This window comes from Hippoglossus stenolepis, chromosome 11 (assembly GCF_022539355.2).
Source record: "Hippoglossus stenolepis isolate QCI-W04-F060 chromosome 11, HSTE1.2, whole genome shotgun sequence".
In the NCBI taxonomy this organism is placed as follows: domain Eukaryota; kingdom Metazoa; phylum Chordata; class Actinopteri; order Pleuronectiformes; family Pleuronectidae; genus Hippoglossus; species Hippoglossus stenolepis.
This window is the reverse complement of record NC_061493.1, coordinates 24089894-24109291: the sequence shown is the minus strand read 5'-3', so window position 1 is coordinate 24109291 and position 19398 is coordinate 24089894. Positions and strand designations below refer to the sequence as shown.

Here is a 19398-nt window from a genome sequence, read left to right as displayed (position 1 = left end):
AAACGCTTGTTAAGGCGTAAACATCCGGTGGTCGAGGCCGACGCGACGGAGAAAAGTGGCTTCACCAGAGGAGAGTGCGGCTGTGATTGCGTGTAGCTGTGTGTGATTGCAGCCGTGTGAACCAGGCCAGATGACAATGTGATGTGCGCTGCATGATTACAGATCATGATGACTACCCTGCAGTTTGAACTCCCGATGACTGGGCTCGTTTTTCTCCCAGACCTTTTCAGTGAGTCCACGTGGAATGATGCTCAGGATCATCAAATCAACTTCTCTCTGCTCATCAGGGATCCATCTTTGGCAGGTGGGGGGGGGGGCGCTTGATTCACTTTAAGAGATCATTTCAACCTGATGCTGATCCATGGGACTTTAAACCGAGACTCTACTTCACTGGCAGAAATTACAGCATTAGTTATCGATCTAATGAATTAATAATAGAGCTCATGTCTGAGGAATCGCGATTTGGACACGAGATACGTTTCATATTATTAAACTCCATATAAACAGCAGAGTGGCTTGGACTCATCAACACAAGTGATTCTGTCGATCACGACAACGACGACTGGTTCTCCGGTTCAGGTTCTGTGTCGAGTCGAAGGTGAACAGACCTTTGTGCAGCAGCAGATCTTTACTTCAGGTCCTGTGGACCAGGATCACCACAGACACAACAGCCAGGTTCAGAACGGACACGGCACTGGTCTGTTAAACTAGAAGCAGAGTGACCGACTCTCTCACTCTTCTCTGTGCAGGACGGACAGCGACACTCAATTCAATTGCATTTGTATAGCGCCAAATCCTAATATACATGATCTCAAGGCACAGTGAAGGTCAAGACCTCTCAAGCTTCCCTGCGTCAATACGGGCGACGTCACCCAGACATCGAGATGGCGGCTGTGGTCGGATCCCATCCTAGCCCACTCTATTCCTCTGCAGGTGATGAAAAGAAGTTACTCCTTCTTGTGTGGCTTCATGAACAGAGAAGCAAAGAGGAGAAGAAAAACTCAAATGGAGGAATAAAAAAAAAAACAGGGTCCAAAAATAGCTTTTTGTTCACATGGAAACCATCCGAACGAGACAGAGAGGCACGAGGACGCCACGGCGAGACCGAGGAAGAAAGGAGAGGTGGTTATAAAATATTCGGGAGATGAAGAGAGGATGGAAAAGGAGAAAATGAAGAAGGAGAAGTGCAAAAGTGAGGGAAAGACAAGTAACAGAGAAAGAGGAGAGGAGAACGGGACTTTCCTGCTGAAATAAAAAATAAATACTAATAATTAGGATAAGAAACTCTTCTCTAGTGTCTAAAATCTCTTAGAGCAGCTGCCTCTCTGTCCAGATGCAACGCTTGTTGTTTGATGGACTCAAATTATTAAAGAACAATGAATTGATCATAATGTAATACATCTTAGATTGATGTGTGAAATATTAGTTCCTTTCTTGTGGTTCCTTTCGGATGAAATGTGGTGAGGCGAGTGTTAAGCTTCCTGTCCTCGCTGATCTCTGCCATAGCTGCTCTTCTCAGCAACAGGAAGAGAGGATGAGGGAAAACGCAGAGAACTCCTCGGTGTGACATATCACCAGGATTTCCTCCCTCACCTCGACTGCGCGCCTGGATTTGAGGATCGAGTGAACATAATGAGGTTTGAGGTGTGAGGAGCCGCGAGGAGAGCGAGCGCAGTAATTCCCCGGCTCGAGTTCAGCGGAAGGTTTCTCTAGCTGAAGCAGAAGGTCAAAAAATAAAGACGAGCATAAAACAAACAAGAAAAATCAAAACCTAAAGGATGTTTCTGGAAATAAAATACAGGTTTATAAAGTATGTTTGTCTTCCGTACCTCACCCTGTCGTCAGATGTGTTTCCACTGAGCGGATAGAAGTTTAATTCTTCAGGACAAACCGAAACTAAATTCTCCTCATGTTATTTAAACTACAACGACTGCTCTTTACACCAGGAGACAGAGTTTATATTCTCTATCACGAGGACTGGAGGAGCTGGGGATCGAACCACCGGACGACCCACTCTCCCTCCCGAGCTGCGTGTGTGCATCACCTGTCCAGGTCGTCACTGTCCTGCATGTTGAACAGCATGGACGGGATCAGTTTGTCCATGTGCTGCGGCTCCCAGATGATGGCCTGCAGCTCGTCGTTCACCGTCTTCCTCACCACGCCCTGCAGACCTTTGATCCCCGCCACACGGATCCTGTACGAGGGAAAACACACCTCACTCAATAACTCATCTTCAAATATTATCAACTTTATTCTTGTAATCGCCCATATTCTTAAATATGCCCTCAATATGTTGTTGTCGTGAAGAGCCCATAGCAGCCCAGTCAGGCTCCAACAGTTCAGTCTGAAAAGCTCTGGTAGGTGAATAAGAGAATTAAAAACATCTCATTTCACTTGAGCAAAGTGATCTTTCAATCGTCAGGTTGCAGATTTATTTCTAAGAAGAGAAAAGGGAATCGGTCGGGGAGCCTGGCGTCAGACAAACAGAATTCTTCATTGTTTCGAAGACACAGAAAGTCTCTGCCTGCCAGCTGGATTGTTAAGGAGGTATAAATAGCTCGGTTGCGGCCGGCGGCGAGTCTCAGACGAGGCTGTGACACCGCGCAGCACTGGGCGACGCCCACCTTGTGACTCCAGCACCGATCAGCAGAGCATTAAAACAATACCTGGAGACTTCTCTCTCTGCTGCAGGCTGGGAACACCTCCTCACAGTATCACACGTGTCGGTGCAGCAGCTGAGGCCGGAGCGCTCACGTCTTTGTGCGTAGAAACACATCAGTTCTGTCTCCTGTATACGTCTGAGTGTGTGTGTGTGTGTGTGTGTGTGTGTGTGTGTTAGCCGGTTGTTTATTTCTTCTTCCTCTCTCCTGTATTTCATTATTTGTTTGGCTGCCACGGTGGAGACGAATTCCCAAATAGAATCTCTCTGGCGGTTATTGGATCAGGCCCGAGGCGAGGTCACCCGCCCTGCTTTTCATATTATTGCTCATACACTCGCCCGCGTCGCGAGCGGAGACTAAAGACCGAAATAGGAAACGGTGATGTAAGACTCGCTCGGCTCTGATTGGTCCACAGAGGCGGTGTACAGTCGTGTGTATGTGTGTGTTATTATGAGGAAGTCTCACACCACTGGAGAAACAGCTCATAAGTATTTAGTTCGGACATCGGAACTATTTGATTCTGTGGATTTACGAAGCTATGGAGGGAACTGTCGTGAATGTCGATCGGCGTTTACCGCAGCCAATAGCGTCGATGGTAACTAGCAGGTCAACACAGAACATGGACTTCCTGCCACCGCCTCCGATTTAACGGATGAATCGGACAGTGTAGCTCCCTGCGCACCGGTTGCTAACTGGCAGAATTCATCGTCACAGGGAGGAAGTAAAGAATTCCCAAAAAGCTTTCTGATTGGACACCGAATGAGGAAATGGGCCCCGAGCGCAGGATGAGTCATCGAACAGTTTAAAGTGTTGTTTCCACTTTCCACTGTTTCCTGGTCAAAGTTTAAAGGGGTTTTCTTTGTGTCCGTGAGACCACAGTGGTTCTGACCTTTGACCTCTCAGATCTAAGCAGTTTATCCTCGAGTCTAAACATTTTTGCCAAATCTGAAGAAAGTCCCTCGTGTTCATATCATGTTCACAATGGGAACTACCATAAAACATAATTCCTCCGGCCACTGGGTGTTGCTGGTGTGGAGAAAAAACGGACATATGTAGAGCATTGATATTCATGACTGTGAATAATTTGGTTTTGGTTTTGTTGGTGCAGCTTCATGTCGGAGCTCTACTGCCTCTCGGCTGAGTGACCACCCTGAAGCAGCAGAGAAGTGAAGAGCTGAATCTGTCCCACTCCGGTGATCAGGTGAAGAAGTGCACAGTAAGTGGTGGTTAGGCCTGTTAGTGTGTTAGGAGAGAAGCTGCTCTCAGGAGGAGACGAGTCCTCAAGAGCTTCTTCAGGATCTTGAGGATCGGACACTCAGATTCTCCCTGAATCTGTTCTCCAATAAGAAAAATCAGGTGCAGGAACAAGACGGCTAAAGCCCAGAGTGCGACGTTCTCACTTTGCTATATTAATCATTTTGCAGCTGTAATTATCCCAAAGGGACAAATTCAGAGTGTCATGGTGTGTTCTCTCCAGCTCCATGTTAAAGTTCAGGAGGCAGAAACCTCCTCTTTGATGAAGCTGCTCAGATGAACCATCCCTCTGTTCTACTGCCATAGACCTAGACTGCTAGGAAAACTCCCATGATGCACTTCTCTTCCTCTGTCCTCCAGTGAACATGGAATAATACCACAGCAATAAATGAACTGAAACTCGTGTGAACCTCTCGTTCCTCTGCAGGAGCCAGATCTGCCTCGACTACTAAACTATTACAATTATTAGTCTTTTATTCATAATAAACATTATTATCATCATCAGTATTGCTGTTATTTATTGAATGAGCCGTCACTGCTGCTGTTACTAATCATAACTTGAAGCTGACTGATTTATCGGTTGGCCAATTCAGAATTTTACAGAATAAACAATGGAGAGAAGTCGAACATCTATGTTTATATTTTAAGTAAAAGATGTGTTTGTATTCTTATTTCAAGTTCGACATATTTTGTTTCATTTATAGTTATTTATAATAAAGTTTATGGTTAAACTGTAAAATTTCCATTATATTTCTTTGTCACAAGGGTTTGATAACGACAACAGTTACACCCCCCCCCCCACTTCTTCCTGTTAAAAGGATATTTTTCCCTCCTCGATCATTTGCTCGTTGAGCCGTCGTGTTTTCTCTATAATTTTCTAACTTCTTGACCTTACGCTGTAAAGTAGGAATAAGTACGTTGGTGCTTTTTACACAAATAGAAAAATGAGAAGCTGAAGTTCCTGTTTGGAGGCAGAGGACGTTTAAACCTCTGACACAGCGAGCGAGACATTACAGGCAGGTAGGCCCATCTCTCTGTGAATCACTTGAAGGCTTCACATCGTTTCAGCTCAGCCATTCTCCCACACTTCATTTCACCATCCCGTCTTTCACATGCTCATACTTCAGCACTTCAAACGCAGCGAGGCTCTCCTGCAGCGCCGAGTGAGCCATGTGGTCGCAGTGGGAGGGGAAGGCCATGAAATATGGATCAGGAGGAGATATATTTAATTCTGTACTCGCTGGATTTAAGTGGGATGAGACCTGCGCTCGAGGGGATTGTATTACACCCCCCCCACTGGATGTGCTGTCGCTAGGATCCATCGCTGCATTAGGAGATGAGGGTGTTTCTGAACGGTGGACGCAGATGATAATCTCAATAACCAGAAATGATGCGACACCATCAGTATTTCCATAAGTGAAATTTAAAGCCAGTAAATGTGTGTTTTCATTTGACACAGTTTTAAGTGAAGCAGCTGGATTCTCCGACTCGATCACCTGAAGAGAATTAATCAGGGAAACAATCTGCACTGATCCATCAGCTGGTTTCAACTAAACAACGGAATTGAAAAATCTGCTGTTTTGTCGCAGACATATTTACATTAGTTGTGTTTTTCAAATGAAGAAAAGTCAGTGCAGTCAGGGAGAGGACAGCGTCTGCACATGGGATTATTACACAGGAACGACATCTGTAATCAATATGTTGCATTGTATTGAGATCTGAGAATCTTTAAGATAAAACAGGGAGTCAGTGCACGAAGGCTTTATGAACCTTTAACGTCCAAAAAAAGCCCAACTTCAGAGTCAAAGTTGAGTTTTATATCTGTTGGCTGTTGGTTTGAATAAGATTTAAAACAGATCTTAAGAGACGCGTCTCTGCGGGAAGCGTCTCCGTCTTCTTACCTGCTTCTGGTCTCAGGATCATCGTGCGTCGAGTGGCACATGGCACTGAACTGAGACACGAAGAAGTCGTAGCGACGATGGTAGGAGGGCGTGTCCTCCTCAATGTTGGCAAACTTCACAAACTAGGAAGGAGACAGGAAGGAGGAGAAAACATTCATTATAGCGTCCAACATGAGTTCTTATTAACACATTTTGAACATGACCAGCGTGGCTCGATTGAAGTTCACTGATCTGGAAGACAAATCTCTCTCCATAGAAAATCGGGTTCTTGGATCCTTTAATTGCCTTCAGTCATCTGTCCATAGTTTCCCAGTTCCTTCAAAGTGTGTGGAGCTCATTTAAAAAAGGTCTAATCTGTTTTACACCACTAAGAATCGTTGTCATCTTCTCTTAATCTTGTCCGACTGATGCTACTTTAGTATTAGACAAAATATTCAAGTTGAACTATCACAGAGAAATTAGTCGAGCCTTCATCTTGGCAAAGTGTGAGTTTCAGAATCTGTCCTCAATCCACCTCCAACAGTCCACACTGTCGTCCAGCCTCTTCAGGTCACAGCTGCTGAGGCTGCGGAGGGTCTGCGGAGGAACCAGGGCTACAGTGACACTCGCAGCATTTCAGAGTAAAATACTGTCCTACTGTTGCATGGCTCTGAACAGGAAGTGATGGTGACAGTAATCATAACCATTAGAGAGCTCCCTCCTCTTGTTCAGCCTGTAATTTCCTCCCTTCAAACCAGTCTCCTCTGGAGAGGCCTCCTCTCTCCCTGCAGTCAGCTGCGCTCGAGTGGCGTTTTTCGACGCCCCATCACTGTCCACTGCATTAAATTGCCTCTGTATAGTTTGGCATCATTGACAAAAACCCTGATGTTCAACCTGATCCTTCACTTTGCAGCTAACCTCTCGTGGGGATACGGCTGCGATGGGAGGAGGTACGCCGGCAGCTGGCGCCCAGGAGAGCGGCTCCCCCTCAGCGTCCCAGATGTGTTACAGCATCGCAGCAGAGGAGGGAGTCCAGGCGTTAGACTTTCATAAATAATAATTACCAGCTTGTGTTTATGAGGAGCTGAGGGGGAAACTCTGGTCACGACTGTGGGTGTTGAGCGGGGCCCCCCGCCGAATGGATTCAAATAGGTTTTATTTGATCATAAAGCCATATACACATCACACACAGGCAGCTGTTTAAAAATATAACTGCTAAGAAATTACAGCTAATTAAAAAAAAGCTACAAATCTGTTGTAATTCAGTCCGGTCATTTTACCTCTTTAGCCACAAATCATAAGTGATCATATATAAACACACCCCAACAACTTTAAAAGGCATCATTGTGGGTAATTCTGGTTGAACCTGAGGTTTTGCCGTGAAGATGAGACTAATCAAAAAGCGGCCGGCTTCACGCCGCACCGACGCCTCGTGGCAAAGCACTTAGCATTTTTAACAACGAGAAGATGAGAGAGTGAAACGAACTCCAGCACAATTTGTTTTGTTTCCCTCGGGCAGTAAAGAGCTCAATTAAAAAAAAAAGGTGTCATTAAAAAGAAATGGACTTGTTTTACTTATCTGTGCATTCTCATTACATAACAAGAAGTAAAGAGTCAAATCCATTTGCACAGTTGTCGCCTCTTTGGTTGAATTGGTCGTTAGCCATCACTGCTTAGAATAGAAACACCTTTTAAAAGACAAACCAACGCGTCCAATTAACTTGGGTCTGTAAACAGTTTCATGAAAGGTGAGACAACCACGGCGTCCTTAGTCATTAAAAAAGAAAAGAGACACTTTGGTATAAAGATGGATTAAAAGAAATAAGTGGATTATGGGCTGAATATGTTGAGGCTTCGGGCCTTTGGGCGGCCGGTGTTGGGACTGTGACTTCAATCCAGAGACTCGTCTCCAGAGCTTCTCCAGAGTTTGTGTTTCACAGCTGAACAACACAGCAGCAGATCCTCCTCATGGTTCAGGTGAGAGTGGGGGGGGGCAGCCGGGTGCAGCAGACAGAGACAGGAAGTGACGTGTGACCTCTGCTGCAGAGGTCATGTGATCATGTTTACATCACCTGACACCGTCGTCAGCTCTGATCACCACGAACTCTCTTCACATCTTCGTGTCAGCACTTCTTCACCAGAGACATTTGTGTCCCGTGTTAGAAGCTCCTCACCCCCCCACTCACTCAGTGAATCAGTGGAGGATCCTCTGCTGTGTTCACACTGCTCCTGGATTTCTATGGACATTATATCAGGAGGTCAGGAGGAGAAAGCGTCTCACTCAGACATTTGCGTTCACACGTGCACCTCCTCCGGACAGGAGGGTGACACAAAGTTCACAGGAAGTTCGGAGGCAACTCTCACAAATCCTGGCGTCTGCAGTTCATCACAGCAAAGTGTTCTGCTGCTGCTGCCACCTGAGACTCAGGTGATGATGATGGAGATCCACCCGGCCTGTGAACGGTCGGACCGGGAGTTTCCCCTCGCTTCTCGTTTGTGCTGAACGATCATCAAAAATCGTCTCCACAGCCGCAAATCAACACAAGTTGTCTATTCATCATGTTCAAAATCATACTTAGATCAGGCTGTATGGGGTTTTGTTTTCGTCGGCCGCAAGTTACGACGCTGAGTGAAAAGTCGAATCAGATTCACAGACTGTTGATAAAGACGAACGTAGACTTCAGGTCCACAAAGTGAAGCCAATCCTGAAACCTGGTGTGAAGCGGTCCAACGGTTTCAAACTGTCACTGGAAACACAAATTGTTGAGCTCTGTGTCGTTGTTGCTCTGGCGACGCAAACAAACTCGTTAGACGGATAATTACCTCACAGAACAAATACTAGCTACAACGTAAAAAAAACTAAAACGCCTGCATTAAATAGTGCGTCTCAGCTTTGTAACCATCAGGAACTTGAACATGTCTCTCAACCTAAAAGACGGTCTGTACCACTGTCAACAGCCCCCAGCCCCCCACCGGCTCTGCATCCGCTCTCCTTCTCTGTCAGAGTCTAAATACCACACATAAATAATGCAAGAGCCTCAGCATCTAAACCTTCAGCTCTGTTTCCTGCTTAGATGAGATGCCAACAATGGAAAGGACATCAGGCTCAGAGCAGGAGACATGAAGCGAGAGAGAGAGAGAGAGAGAGAGAGAGAGAGAGAGAGAGAGAGAGAGAGAGAGAGAGAGAGAGAGAACTCCGGGTTCATCTTCAGTCGACTTGGAAGGAGAAACCAGGCTGAACTTTGCTGGCGGCACATAGAGGCTTATAATAATTACAGGATACGTTACAGGGCAATTTCTTCTGCCAATGTAAAAGTTAGATTAGGTATTTAACTGCCAACGTCAACCTCTGCTGCAGACGACTGATGTTTCATGTTCTCTTTGTATGATAATGTCAGCTGTCTTCTTCTTCTTCTTCTTCTTCTTCTTCTTCTTCTTCTTCTTCTTCTTCTTCTTCTTCTACTAAGGCTGCATGTTGAACGCCCCTCCCCAAGTGGCATCAATGCAGTTCTCATTCTCTCTCACGTGAATTTGTTACTTGGAATCTGTTGTGTTGAGAGCTCGGAAGGAGGCTGACTTACCGAGTTGGTTCCCAGGACCTGCAGGTCCGGTTCTCTGGACTCCAGCAGTTTGGCGACCATGTGCAGGAAACTCTCCACGAAGGGCTTGATGCTCTGAGAGTGACAGGCCATCAGCAGCTGGTCCAGAGCCTCCATGGCAATGACCACGTACCTGAGAACAAAGGTTTCCACGCTCAGTCACTAAAGGTCTATTTCTTCCTTTGTTTATTTCAAACCTGCACTTTTTATTATCTTATTGTTTTCTGTTTGTTTTACTCATTTTTTATTTGGATGTGAATGCAACACCAGAACCTTGTTTGAGGTGATCCGACCTCAGTCCGGCCCAATACACAAAGTTACATAGAAGTGTTTCTAGTCCAGAACACAGAACCTAACTACTAGATCTGTTGCCTGTGGCATGGACTTTTGGACTTTGGATCTGAGTGACCTGACGAACCCAAATACATGCACATGCCTCTGCGTTGGACGGATGCGTTATGGTTCCATAAAGACACACATGACCCGACGGGAGAGAGGGACAGAGGTTTGTTCTCTGACTGCGAGCTGAGAGCCGAATCAAAAACAGAACCGATCAGAAACATCAGTCCTGACACCTGACGACTGCACGTCCTCTTTTCAGAAACACGTCTCTCGTCTCGTCTTAATCAGCTTCCAGGAGCAGAAAGCACTAAAGGGTTCAGGGAAATGTAACAACTTGAAAATGTCACAGAACACCGCGGTGATTATTCAACGTTTCGTTTAAGAGCTTTATTCACTTTCTGCTTTAAACTGTCTTAACACTTAAGCTGTCATCGTCCCGCTCAAGCTGATCCAACCCTCGACCAGTTAAAGGCACGCTCTGCACTGGATGTGCGAGCGGCACGTGTGCGTGGCAGGTTCGAGTCGCGGGCGCCTCCATTGCAGTTTTTAAATCCACATTGAAACTTGTGAAAGTGCCTTAAACTAAACTATTTGACGAAATCTAAGGTCATCTCTTTTTTATTTTATTATTTTACACATTTCTATATATTTAATTTGTATTCCTTCAACCTTTAAATGTCTTTACCACTTCTATTCTACTCTTTTTAATTGTGTTTTTTGTATTAAAATTATGTATTTTAGTGTTCCGCGTGCAGTTCACAGCAAAACAGACAAACAGGAAGTCTTGCAAGTATTTATGTTTGTGACATATTCGACAGACAGATATTTATATATAATTGCGGTGAAAGATTATTTTCAACGTGTATGTTGCTGTGCACGGTACACAGGGAAAACAGAGCAGACTCTCTGGATGAGCATGTGGCTCACGTGCACAGTGTTGTCACTCTAACCTGATAACATGGGGGCTCTCATATCCAGGGTGACCCGGCATTAGAGTTAATAACAGAACTTGGAGAGAAAAACTACTAAAACAACTGTCACTCACCCGTATCTGTGTCGCACGACGTCTCTGCTCAGCCTCTCCGCCAGGTAAGATCCAATCCGATCCAGTTTCTCTGGAGCCGACACGGCGTAGAAGGTCAGCTTCTCCATGTCGGATTTACTGAGGCCATCCTGGAGGTTTGACAAGAATATCGTCAGCAGATGACTGTTTCTGTTTGGTTAAGACATCTGACTTTACACCTTCCTGTTCCTCGTGCCTCTGGTCTCAGATTCAGGTTTTTCCACATAATGAAGAAAGATTTATTTGGAAACAGCAGATGTGAAGATATTTTGCCGTCTGGCGTTCTGCTGTATGTAAAGAGGAGGGAGTTCATTTGAGACCAGAGGTCCCCTGAGTGTTTTCAGCTCCTCTGGCTCTCAGCAGGTGGGAAATTGAAATGCTCTAACGGTCCAGACCTTGTCAAATTAATTAGAAAGCGTCTCGACCATTCAAGCATTTCGATTTCCCACTGCACCTGTCTGAAGCACCTGAGAGGAGGCAGGAAAAAAAAAAAGGACGAACCCCATTTAGTGTTTTAATTAACAAGGGTCAAGGAATCAAATGGGTGATAATAACTTGCTGTGGTCCAGTTATTGAAGCCATGTCACCGTTAATATCCAGATTTATTTAAGTCTGAAGCCTTCGTGTGGCCAATTATTTCTGCTCTGCGGTGAGGAAGCTCTCTGGAGGCAGAGGAGGTGTCAGTGTGTCTGTGCTGCGATCTCAACACTGTGATAACAACAGGGGACCAAACGCAGTGTTAAATCACTGCTAAAGGCCCAGACTGGCTGCTGCAGCGAGACAGCGACGTCCTTTAATGTCCTCAGCAAAACATCTTTTATTAAAACTTGCAGTTACTCACTTTGGGGTCCTCAGGGAAGATGTTGTCCACCAGACGCTTGTACCTCGGCCTCAGGGGCCCACAGCAGCCACACACTCCTGCAACACACAACAGAGACGTGGCCATTAGCAAAGGTTTGAAAATCTACCACAGATAAATGATGCACGAAGCCTGGAGACAAAAGACTGTGCTCAACTCTTCAGGTAGATCTCTTGTAGTCCTGATGACGCACTAAGCTCTTTACAGTCACACACACACACACACACACACACACACACACACACACACACACACACACACACACACACACACACACACACACACACACACACACACACACACACACACACACACACACACACACACACACACACACACACACACACACACACACAGCCAGCCAGCCAGCCAGCCAGCCAGCCAGCCAGCCAGCCAGCCAGCCAGCCAGCCAGCCAGCCAGCCAGCCAGCCAGCCAGCCAGCCAGCCAGCCGAAATTAAGTCATAAGTCATCGCTCATAAGTGCCGAAATTAAAACTTTTATTTTACAGAATAAACAGAAAAGATGTGTATTTGTGTAATTCTCTTATTTCAATCTCTAAAGATTTTTGTTGTGAAATGAATTGGTCCTTGAGGAAGTTACAGGCCGAACAAACGACCAGCGTCTGAAACTCATCAAGTTGCAATGATAAGAACATAATGTACATCTACAACCAGTTAACGTTCATTATGTTCTTCACAAATCCAAATATTTGCAATATCTGTTGAACGTTTCCTGCTGATCAGCGACTGTCGGATCGTCCATCAGTATTTAAATATGAAATCATGTTGAGGAGGCTTCTGTTGTGAATCCAAACTACCTGAAGGAGTCACCTTTAGAGACAGAGGGGGCTTCACTTCCCAAGAGCCCCTGCTTCCTTCGTGTTTTCCCTCCACCTGACGTTCCGACCTCTCGGGCAAAGTTAGGTCACCTTAACTCCTCTAGACTTTTATTTTTAATCCTCAGCCGACGAGCAGCAGAGTTTGACGGCCGCCCCCGGGAGTCTGGAGATTAATCAACTTCACCATGGCTTGTGTTAACGGCTCGTCGCCAAGGCAACCTTTCCACCGCCGTGGCTTTAAAGCGTTCATTATGGATTCTACAATTACCTGCCACACGGGGGCACAGAGCGGGGGCATTAGTGTGACCGGGGCGACTTTAATGGAATTCAGCTCCGAGTGTGATGGTCAGAGGACAGGGGAAGAGGAAGAAGAGGAGGAGAAGAAGATGAGGAGGAGAAGATTAATAAAGAGAAGGAGAAGAGGAAGAAGGTGGATGAGAAGGAGTAGAAGAAGGAGGAGGAAGAGGAGAAGAAGAAGTATAAAAATAAGTAGAAGAAGACAGAAAAGAAAAGAAAAAGAAGAAGAAGAGGAAGAAGAGGAGGAGGAGAAGATTAATATAGAGAAGGAGAAAAGGAAGAAGGAGGAAGCAGAAGAAGGAGGAGGAGGACGAGAAGGAGTTGGAGGAAGAGGAGAAGAAGAAGGAGCTTGTTAGTTGGTTCACACTTTGAGCTGAGAAAACCTCCTCCGATTATGATGCTACCAAACGGACCAGTCACAGTATATAAATGTATATTGTATGAATCTTACATGTATATACAGTATATATATGTATATATATATATATATACACACACACAGTTTTACAGTGAACAAAACACAGCTTCAACATCTCTTCAGCTCTGCACTTGCTCCACATCGTGGTTTCAAAATAAAAGTTAAAAGCTTCAAAGCGTCTCTGCTCTAATAAGAAAAATGACTGAAATATTTCAGTGTGATGATTCAGCTGCTTTTACTCCACAAGACTTTAAATAATTCAAGAATCTGAATTTGCCCTCAAGCAAAAAGTCATTTTCAGAGAAAGACACCGGAACATCAGTCTGAATATAGAACTAATAAAAAAACATGAAGAAAATCATTTGTCGCTTTGAGCCGCGTTCACAGACACAAGATGTCTGTTCCTACAGCTGATTGAGTCTGTGGAAATCAATTCAGTTCACACGGAGCAGCTTCACCAACGCTACACAAGGTGATCAGCAGGCGACGCCGTGTGCTGACACCCGGGAATAATCAACCGAGCGGCGGAGAACAGTGAATCACAATATGATGTATTCTCTTCTTATCAAATCGAATGGGGACAGAGACATGCTGCGACACCCGGTGGCCGGAGGACGTCCTGGGGGAATTTCTTTAACTTTGGTCAAAGTTCAGTTGGACTCGAAGATGAACTGATTCAAATTTGTCTTTGAAGGTCAAGGTCACTGTGACCTCATGTCTTTGTTAACGTGAAAACACCAGGAACACCCAAAGGGAATTTCATTACATCTGGCACAAGCTTTTATTTGGACTCAAAGATAATGAGATTAACTGTGAACGCCTTGTGAACGTGTTCTCTTCACAACGCCTCCTGAGATTCCTCTCAGGTTTTACAGAAACAATCACTTACACTCAGAGATTATCTGATTAGATTTGTTGGTCACAGGCAGGTCAAGGTCAAGGTCACTGGGACATCACAAAACATGTTTCTGGCCTCTTTAGATTATACAGTGGAAGACGGTGGGTTTTAGAGTGAAACTGGGAAATATTTCAGGATTTATCTGCAAGAAGTAACTGTCTCTAAAGTCGTAATATCCTCGGACCCAAGCGATCGCAGCAGTAAAACGTACAATGGGAGTAAATAAATTGTTACTGAGCGGGCCTGAGCCTGAACTGCTCACTTCCAATTCACAAACTCTCTCTCGATCATTAAATGTAAAGGCACACACACACGCTGAGCTCCTACAGTCTCACAGCATGTGTGTGTGTGTGTGTGTGTGTGTGTGTGTGTGTGTGTGTGTGTGTGTGTGTGTGTGTGTGTGTGTGTGTGTGTGTGTGTGTGTGTGTGTGTGTGTGTGTGTGTGTGTGTGTGTGTGTGTGGACGTGGAGGATGAAGTGAAAACACCTGGGAGGCTGCAGATCCTCCTGCGCGGGGCGTTCGAGGACAGCGGAAGGAATCGGCTCGAGGACAGGGCTCTCAGAGACGGAGGTGATACGACGGCTTTTCTATTTCCATCCTCATTATTCCACAGCCACTCAGGGTGAAAACGAATCAGCCTTAATAGGAGTTTAGTTCAAGTCTCTGTCTGAGTGTGCACGTGCACGTGTACGTGTGTGTGTGTGTGTGATCTGATATAATATGTGTGGCAGTGAACTCTGCTTCCACGGTAACCAAATGATGAAAGTTTGATTCCAGGAAGTTACAGTTTAAATGTAATGAGATCCTGTTTTATTTTCTAATAATTTTATCCTAATAAAAAATGCTTTTATTCCGTGTCTGATACTGACGCCGCCATCTTGCCTGTTAGACCTGATCTAGAGTCAGTGCAGAGGTGATCATGGAGCGGAGCAGACGTATCGAGGTCCCCGATACGAGAGCTCAACCAATCAGGAGTCGGACTCAGCTGTCAGTCAGCTGTCAAATTTCATGTCATCAAATTAAAGATAAGACTTTATTAATCCCGAAGGAAATGATTGTGCCAGTTTGCTCCAAGATCAGAGTAAAGATCAATATAAGTAGAATAAAATACAGAAAAATAAATAACAGTGCAAAAATGTGATAAAACTATAAAACCCAAACTGATCAGAAACACTTGAACAAACATCAGTGAGATAAGAACGACCTGAAATGTCAGAAAGTTGACATAATTGAATAATTGTTGAATCTTGAATCTGTGGTTCTGTCTGAATCTTTACGTTTTGAACTGTTTGTGAAACGATGTATTTTTTCAGTCCTCTGCTTTGAGCAAATCAGCCGTGTTTAAATATTTTGCTCATTCAACAACCTGTTTGGCTCAAAGCTTCGACCGAATGCATTTCCTCAGCTCCCGACTCGGCCCCAGTCGATGTGTTTGCTTGTGTACAGGCACCGGTGGCAGAAAATGAATGACAGCAGCTCCAAATTGCATTAAAACCCATTCTGGCTAAGAGCATCACAGCTTCAATACTGTAATAGAGGCGATGCATCAATTTGAGCGTTCAGCTATAGATCTGCAGAGAAGGCTGCATAATCACAGCACTGAGAGGGCCTCAGATGGAGAGATTGCGGTGGTCACATGGACTGATGAATTACACGCCAACACAACAGAGTCCGCTGGCCGAGCAGAGGCCATTACTGTGGATCAAATCCATCATCCTGCTGCAACAGAGCAGAGAGAAGTTAATAAAAACGTAGACGCTTACGCAAACACCTGCTCCGGAGTGTCCTAAGGTTTCACTGGGAACATGAACCAGAGCACGTTTCACTATATTCATATTCAGGATTTCCATCTTGGATGTAAATGGCTCTGCCCCCGGCCAGCAGCTGAGTCGAGAACCAACGTAATCTTTACTCTTTATCGATTCTCACAGAGGAAAATTAATGTTTACGAAGCTATAGAAACTTGTAACGGACATGGACGTCTGTCCAATCAGCTGCAGAGAAGCTCAGATCACAGTAACTCCTCCCCTACAGTCAACAATCCACTGTTTTGTGCATTTTATTTGCTCCAATTTTGCAAAATTAGAGATAGAATTTTTTCTATCGGACAAGTTTTTTGTCCGTATGTTTTAGTTTTTTCTTGAACCCATGTTTCTTGATTTTATTTGACTTCGGTTCATTTTGAATATGTAATGGTGGCTTCATGTAAAAGTTATGAATTGGTCTACATATGTAAACTTGCTTTCCCGACTCGTTCTAAAAGACCAACACCGGGCGAGTGAGGCTCGGACAGAAGGTCGGCGTCTGACCTACCGGAGCTCAGCGGGCCTCGTCTGTAGCTGAAGGCTCCGTCAGCCTCAGTTTGAGGAACCTGTCTGTACCTCCGCAGGAGCCCCCGTCTCAGATAGACACAGGAAGACGGCATGACCAGAGCGGCTGCTAAGATATATCCAAACTGAGGTCTTAGCGGGTTCCACCGCTTCACATGGAGGCGTCGGTTTAGAAAGGTACGACTGCTTCTTCAGTGTCTTCTGTGTAAATCCACAACATCACCAGGTGAACTCAGAGACTCGGCTTCACCTCTCCGGCCGCAGCTTCCTAAGAAACATCCTGTTTTTGACGGACAAGGAGCTCAACCAACGGGACGTCCGGCCCGGGCTCTGTGTCTGCCAGCACCTGGGATTACCCCCCTCACTCTGGCAGAGAAGACGAGACGCCGCTGGGGCCGGAGCGAGCCTGTCGGCAGCAGCTCGGGTTACCGGCCTCTGTCCTCACAGGAAAATGTGATCCAGGACAGAGATGAGGACAAAACCTGCAGCCAGAGGAGCCTCAGAGTTTCTGTTTCTGATCTGGGAACATGTTATAACCGTGGCAGGTTCAGTGCTGCTCGTACAGTAACTCATCCTGTTAGTAGGGCTCGTCCTACATGTCACTCTGCTTTCATCCTCACGTGAAATGAGGAAAATAAATGGACATATTCACTTTAAACTGAAATAGCATGTTTACTCTACAGAGCTCGTCTTCTCACTGAACTGTCAGTCACTGCAGAATAAAACTAATAAAACCAAAATGTGCAAGACTTAGTTCTGAAATATGAAAGTTACGTTTTTTTTTACCAGAGTTACTAACTTTCTACTCTAATGTGAATTCTCATTAAAGGTAGAAAACTACTTTGGTTTTTCATCTTTATGTAAAAAATCCACCAAACTCTGTTCAGAATTCTTCATATTTCAAAGTTTCCTGCTGAATATTGGAGATAAACTCTGGTTTTTAATAACTTCTGAGTGTTTTTAACTGATCTCAGTTCAGCTTCACTCTTCAACTGGAGCTGGTTGTGACAGTTGAAGCTGACTCTCAGTCAGTTCTTCTCACAGGAGATGGAACCCACTCAGCAGTCACAGAGAACAGACGTTCAGGGAGTGAAGAGTGGGACTGAAAGAGGAAACATTCACAGAAATAATACTTTATATATATATTTTGATATGTCTCCAAAACTACTTTCATGATTTCTCACACACACACACACATACACACACCAGAGCACCGCAGTAAATCTCACCTCCAGCAGTGCTGTGCACTTTAATCTGAACCTAAACCGTCTGTGAGGAGCGTAATCTACAAGATTAAAGAGCGCCCCCAGCCCTCCTGATTAATTCCCTGGTCTTTGACAAGCAGATGAAAGCCATAACAATGTTCCCACTCCACACTGTCAATCTGTGGCCTGACAACATCTTTCTGGCAGCGTCGTTGTTCAGCTCGAGTTTCCGGGGTCGCAGACGATTGTGCAGATTGTTAACACGCCCCTGTGGGGTGGCACCACTCGCTGATGTGACGCCGTCCTTGGAGACGAGGAAGATTCATAAATAAAGTCGAGTCTCACGGTCTGAATGAAGCTGAGTGAAGCTGAGCAGAGGAAGAAAATGTTTCTGGGGAAAAACTGACGCCTCTAAAGGACGGAGACACCTAAACGTTCAGAGAGTAACTTTTTCACACTAAAACGTCAATCATCCAGACCTGTGGTACATCTGTAGCTCTTGTTCTATTTTCATGGGAAAATCTGTAGTTTTAATCAAGGTATGTTTCGTTTGGTTGCTCGTCGCTTGCATCATATCCTCTTTGTGTTAGTCTGCCAGACGAGTCAAATGTGACTTTTTATACAGTTTGAAGTCACATTGTTACTCTACACTTTATAGATCTTGGTATATCAGAGAAACAAGCCGAGCAGAGGTTAGCGGCCGCTCGGCTTTCAGCCCCTCGTCCTGAGAAACACTGATTTTATTCAATTATGACAACACCAGTAAAACATTCTTCTGTTATATTTGTAGATTCACAGTAGTTAAGTAGAGTTTCCACCCAGACGTTACTCAAACAAAAAGACCACACGTTCTACATCTGTCTCCAGAAAGTCCTCCGCTGCGGTCAGAGCCTCAGAGGAGCAGCAATCATGAGGAATCATGACTCCACAAAGTCCAACTCCACAAGTTAACTTTCAGAGTGATGGCTGACTAACAGATGGTCACCGTCACACAGGAGTATCTGTTAAACTCGCAGAAGAAGAATGTCATGTATGTCATCTTGAGAACCGAGGCTCTGGGTGGCTCTGACAGGCTCATTGACTTGCATTACCACGTCCTGCTTTTCACCTTGAATGGTGCATGCACAAAAACAGATGATGACCCATAAATTTACAGCCTCCCCGTCGCTCTGCTTCAGCCCTGGCCAGACGGATGTCTAAATTTATCCTGTTTAAAAATCAGTTTCTCTTCTCTCTCTCTGAGGCCTGGACTTCTAGCTGGGTTGAGCGGCAGCATCTGATCAAGATTCATAAGCAAGGAAACAAAAGAAAAAAACTGCGCTCGCTCTTTCATTTGTTTTTACCTTTCGTCGGAAATTCACTTAAACAACTTCCTTTCGTGTGAGAACTGACAAACTGGATTCAGACGTCTCGACTGAAGCTTCTCGTCTTTGGTGTGAAGGTCACACGTTCCTCTGTCTCACACGAGTCCAGATTTAAAACTTTAAACCTTATTTATTTACATACATCTTGTTCAACCTTGAATTTCTTTCCTTCACATTTCTCCCTTTTTTAATTCTGGTTTATTGTTTGTTGATGTACGTCCAACTTAATGGTTTATGCAAAGCACATTAAATTGCCTCCATTCATCAAATATTGTCTAATATATAAATAGACTCGCCTTGTCTTTTGTAATTGGCTTTTTCCACCCACGGCTTCTTTCGCCCAGCTGCTCGTACACGGAGGGAAATCTCTCCCTCTCTCATTTCTTCTCC

At 45.0% G+C, this 19398-nt stretch overlaps 1 protein-coding gene across 2 annotated transcripts in view; it reads right to left on the bottom strand.

The window, feature by feature from the left end:
* efr3a (EFR3 homolog A (S. cerevisiae)) overlaps positions 1-19398 on the bottom strand; it is a 64436-nt gene that overhangs the window by 26581 nt on the left and 18457 nt on the right. For both annotated transcript variants that reach the window (XM_035169635.2, XM_035169636.2), the window contains exons 3-7: positions 11640-11716; positions 10781-10908; positions 9376-9526; positions 5816-5937; positions 2045-2194 (exon numbers count right to left, since the gene is read on the bottom strand). In XM_035169635.2, the coding sequence (XP_035025526.1) occupies positions 2045-2194; positions 5816-5937; positions 9376-9526; positions 10781-10908; positions 11640-11716 (628 nt within the window). The remainder of the gene's footprint in view (positions 1-2044; positions 2195-5815; positions 5938-9375; positions 9527-10780; positions 10909-11639; positions 11717-19398) is intronic.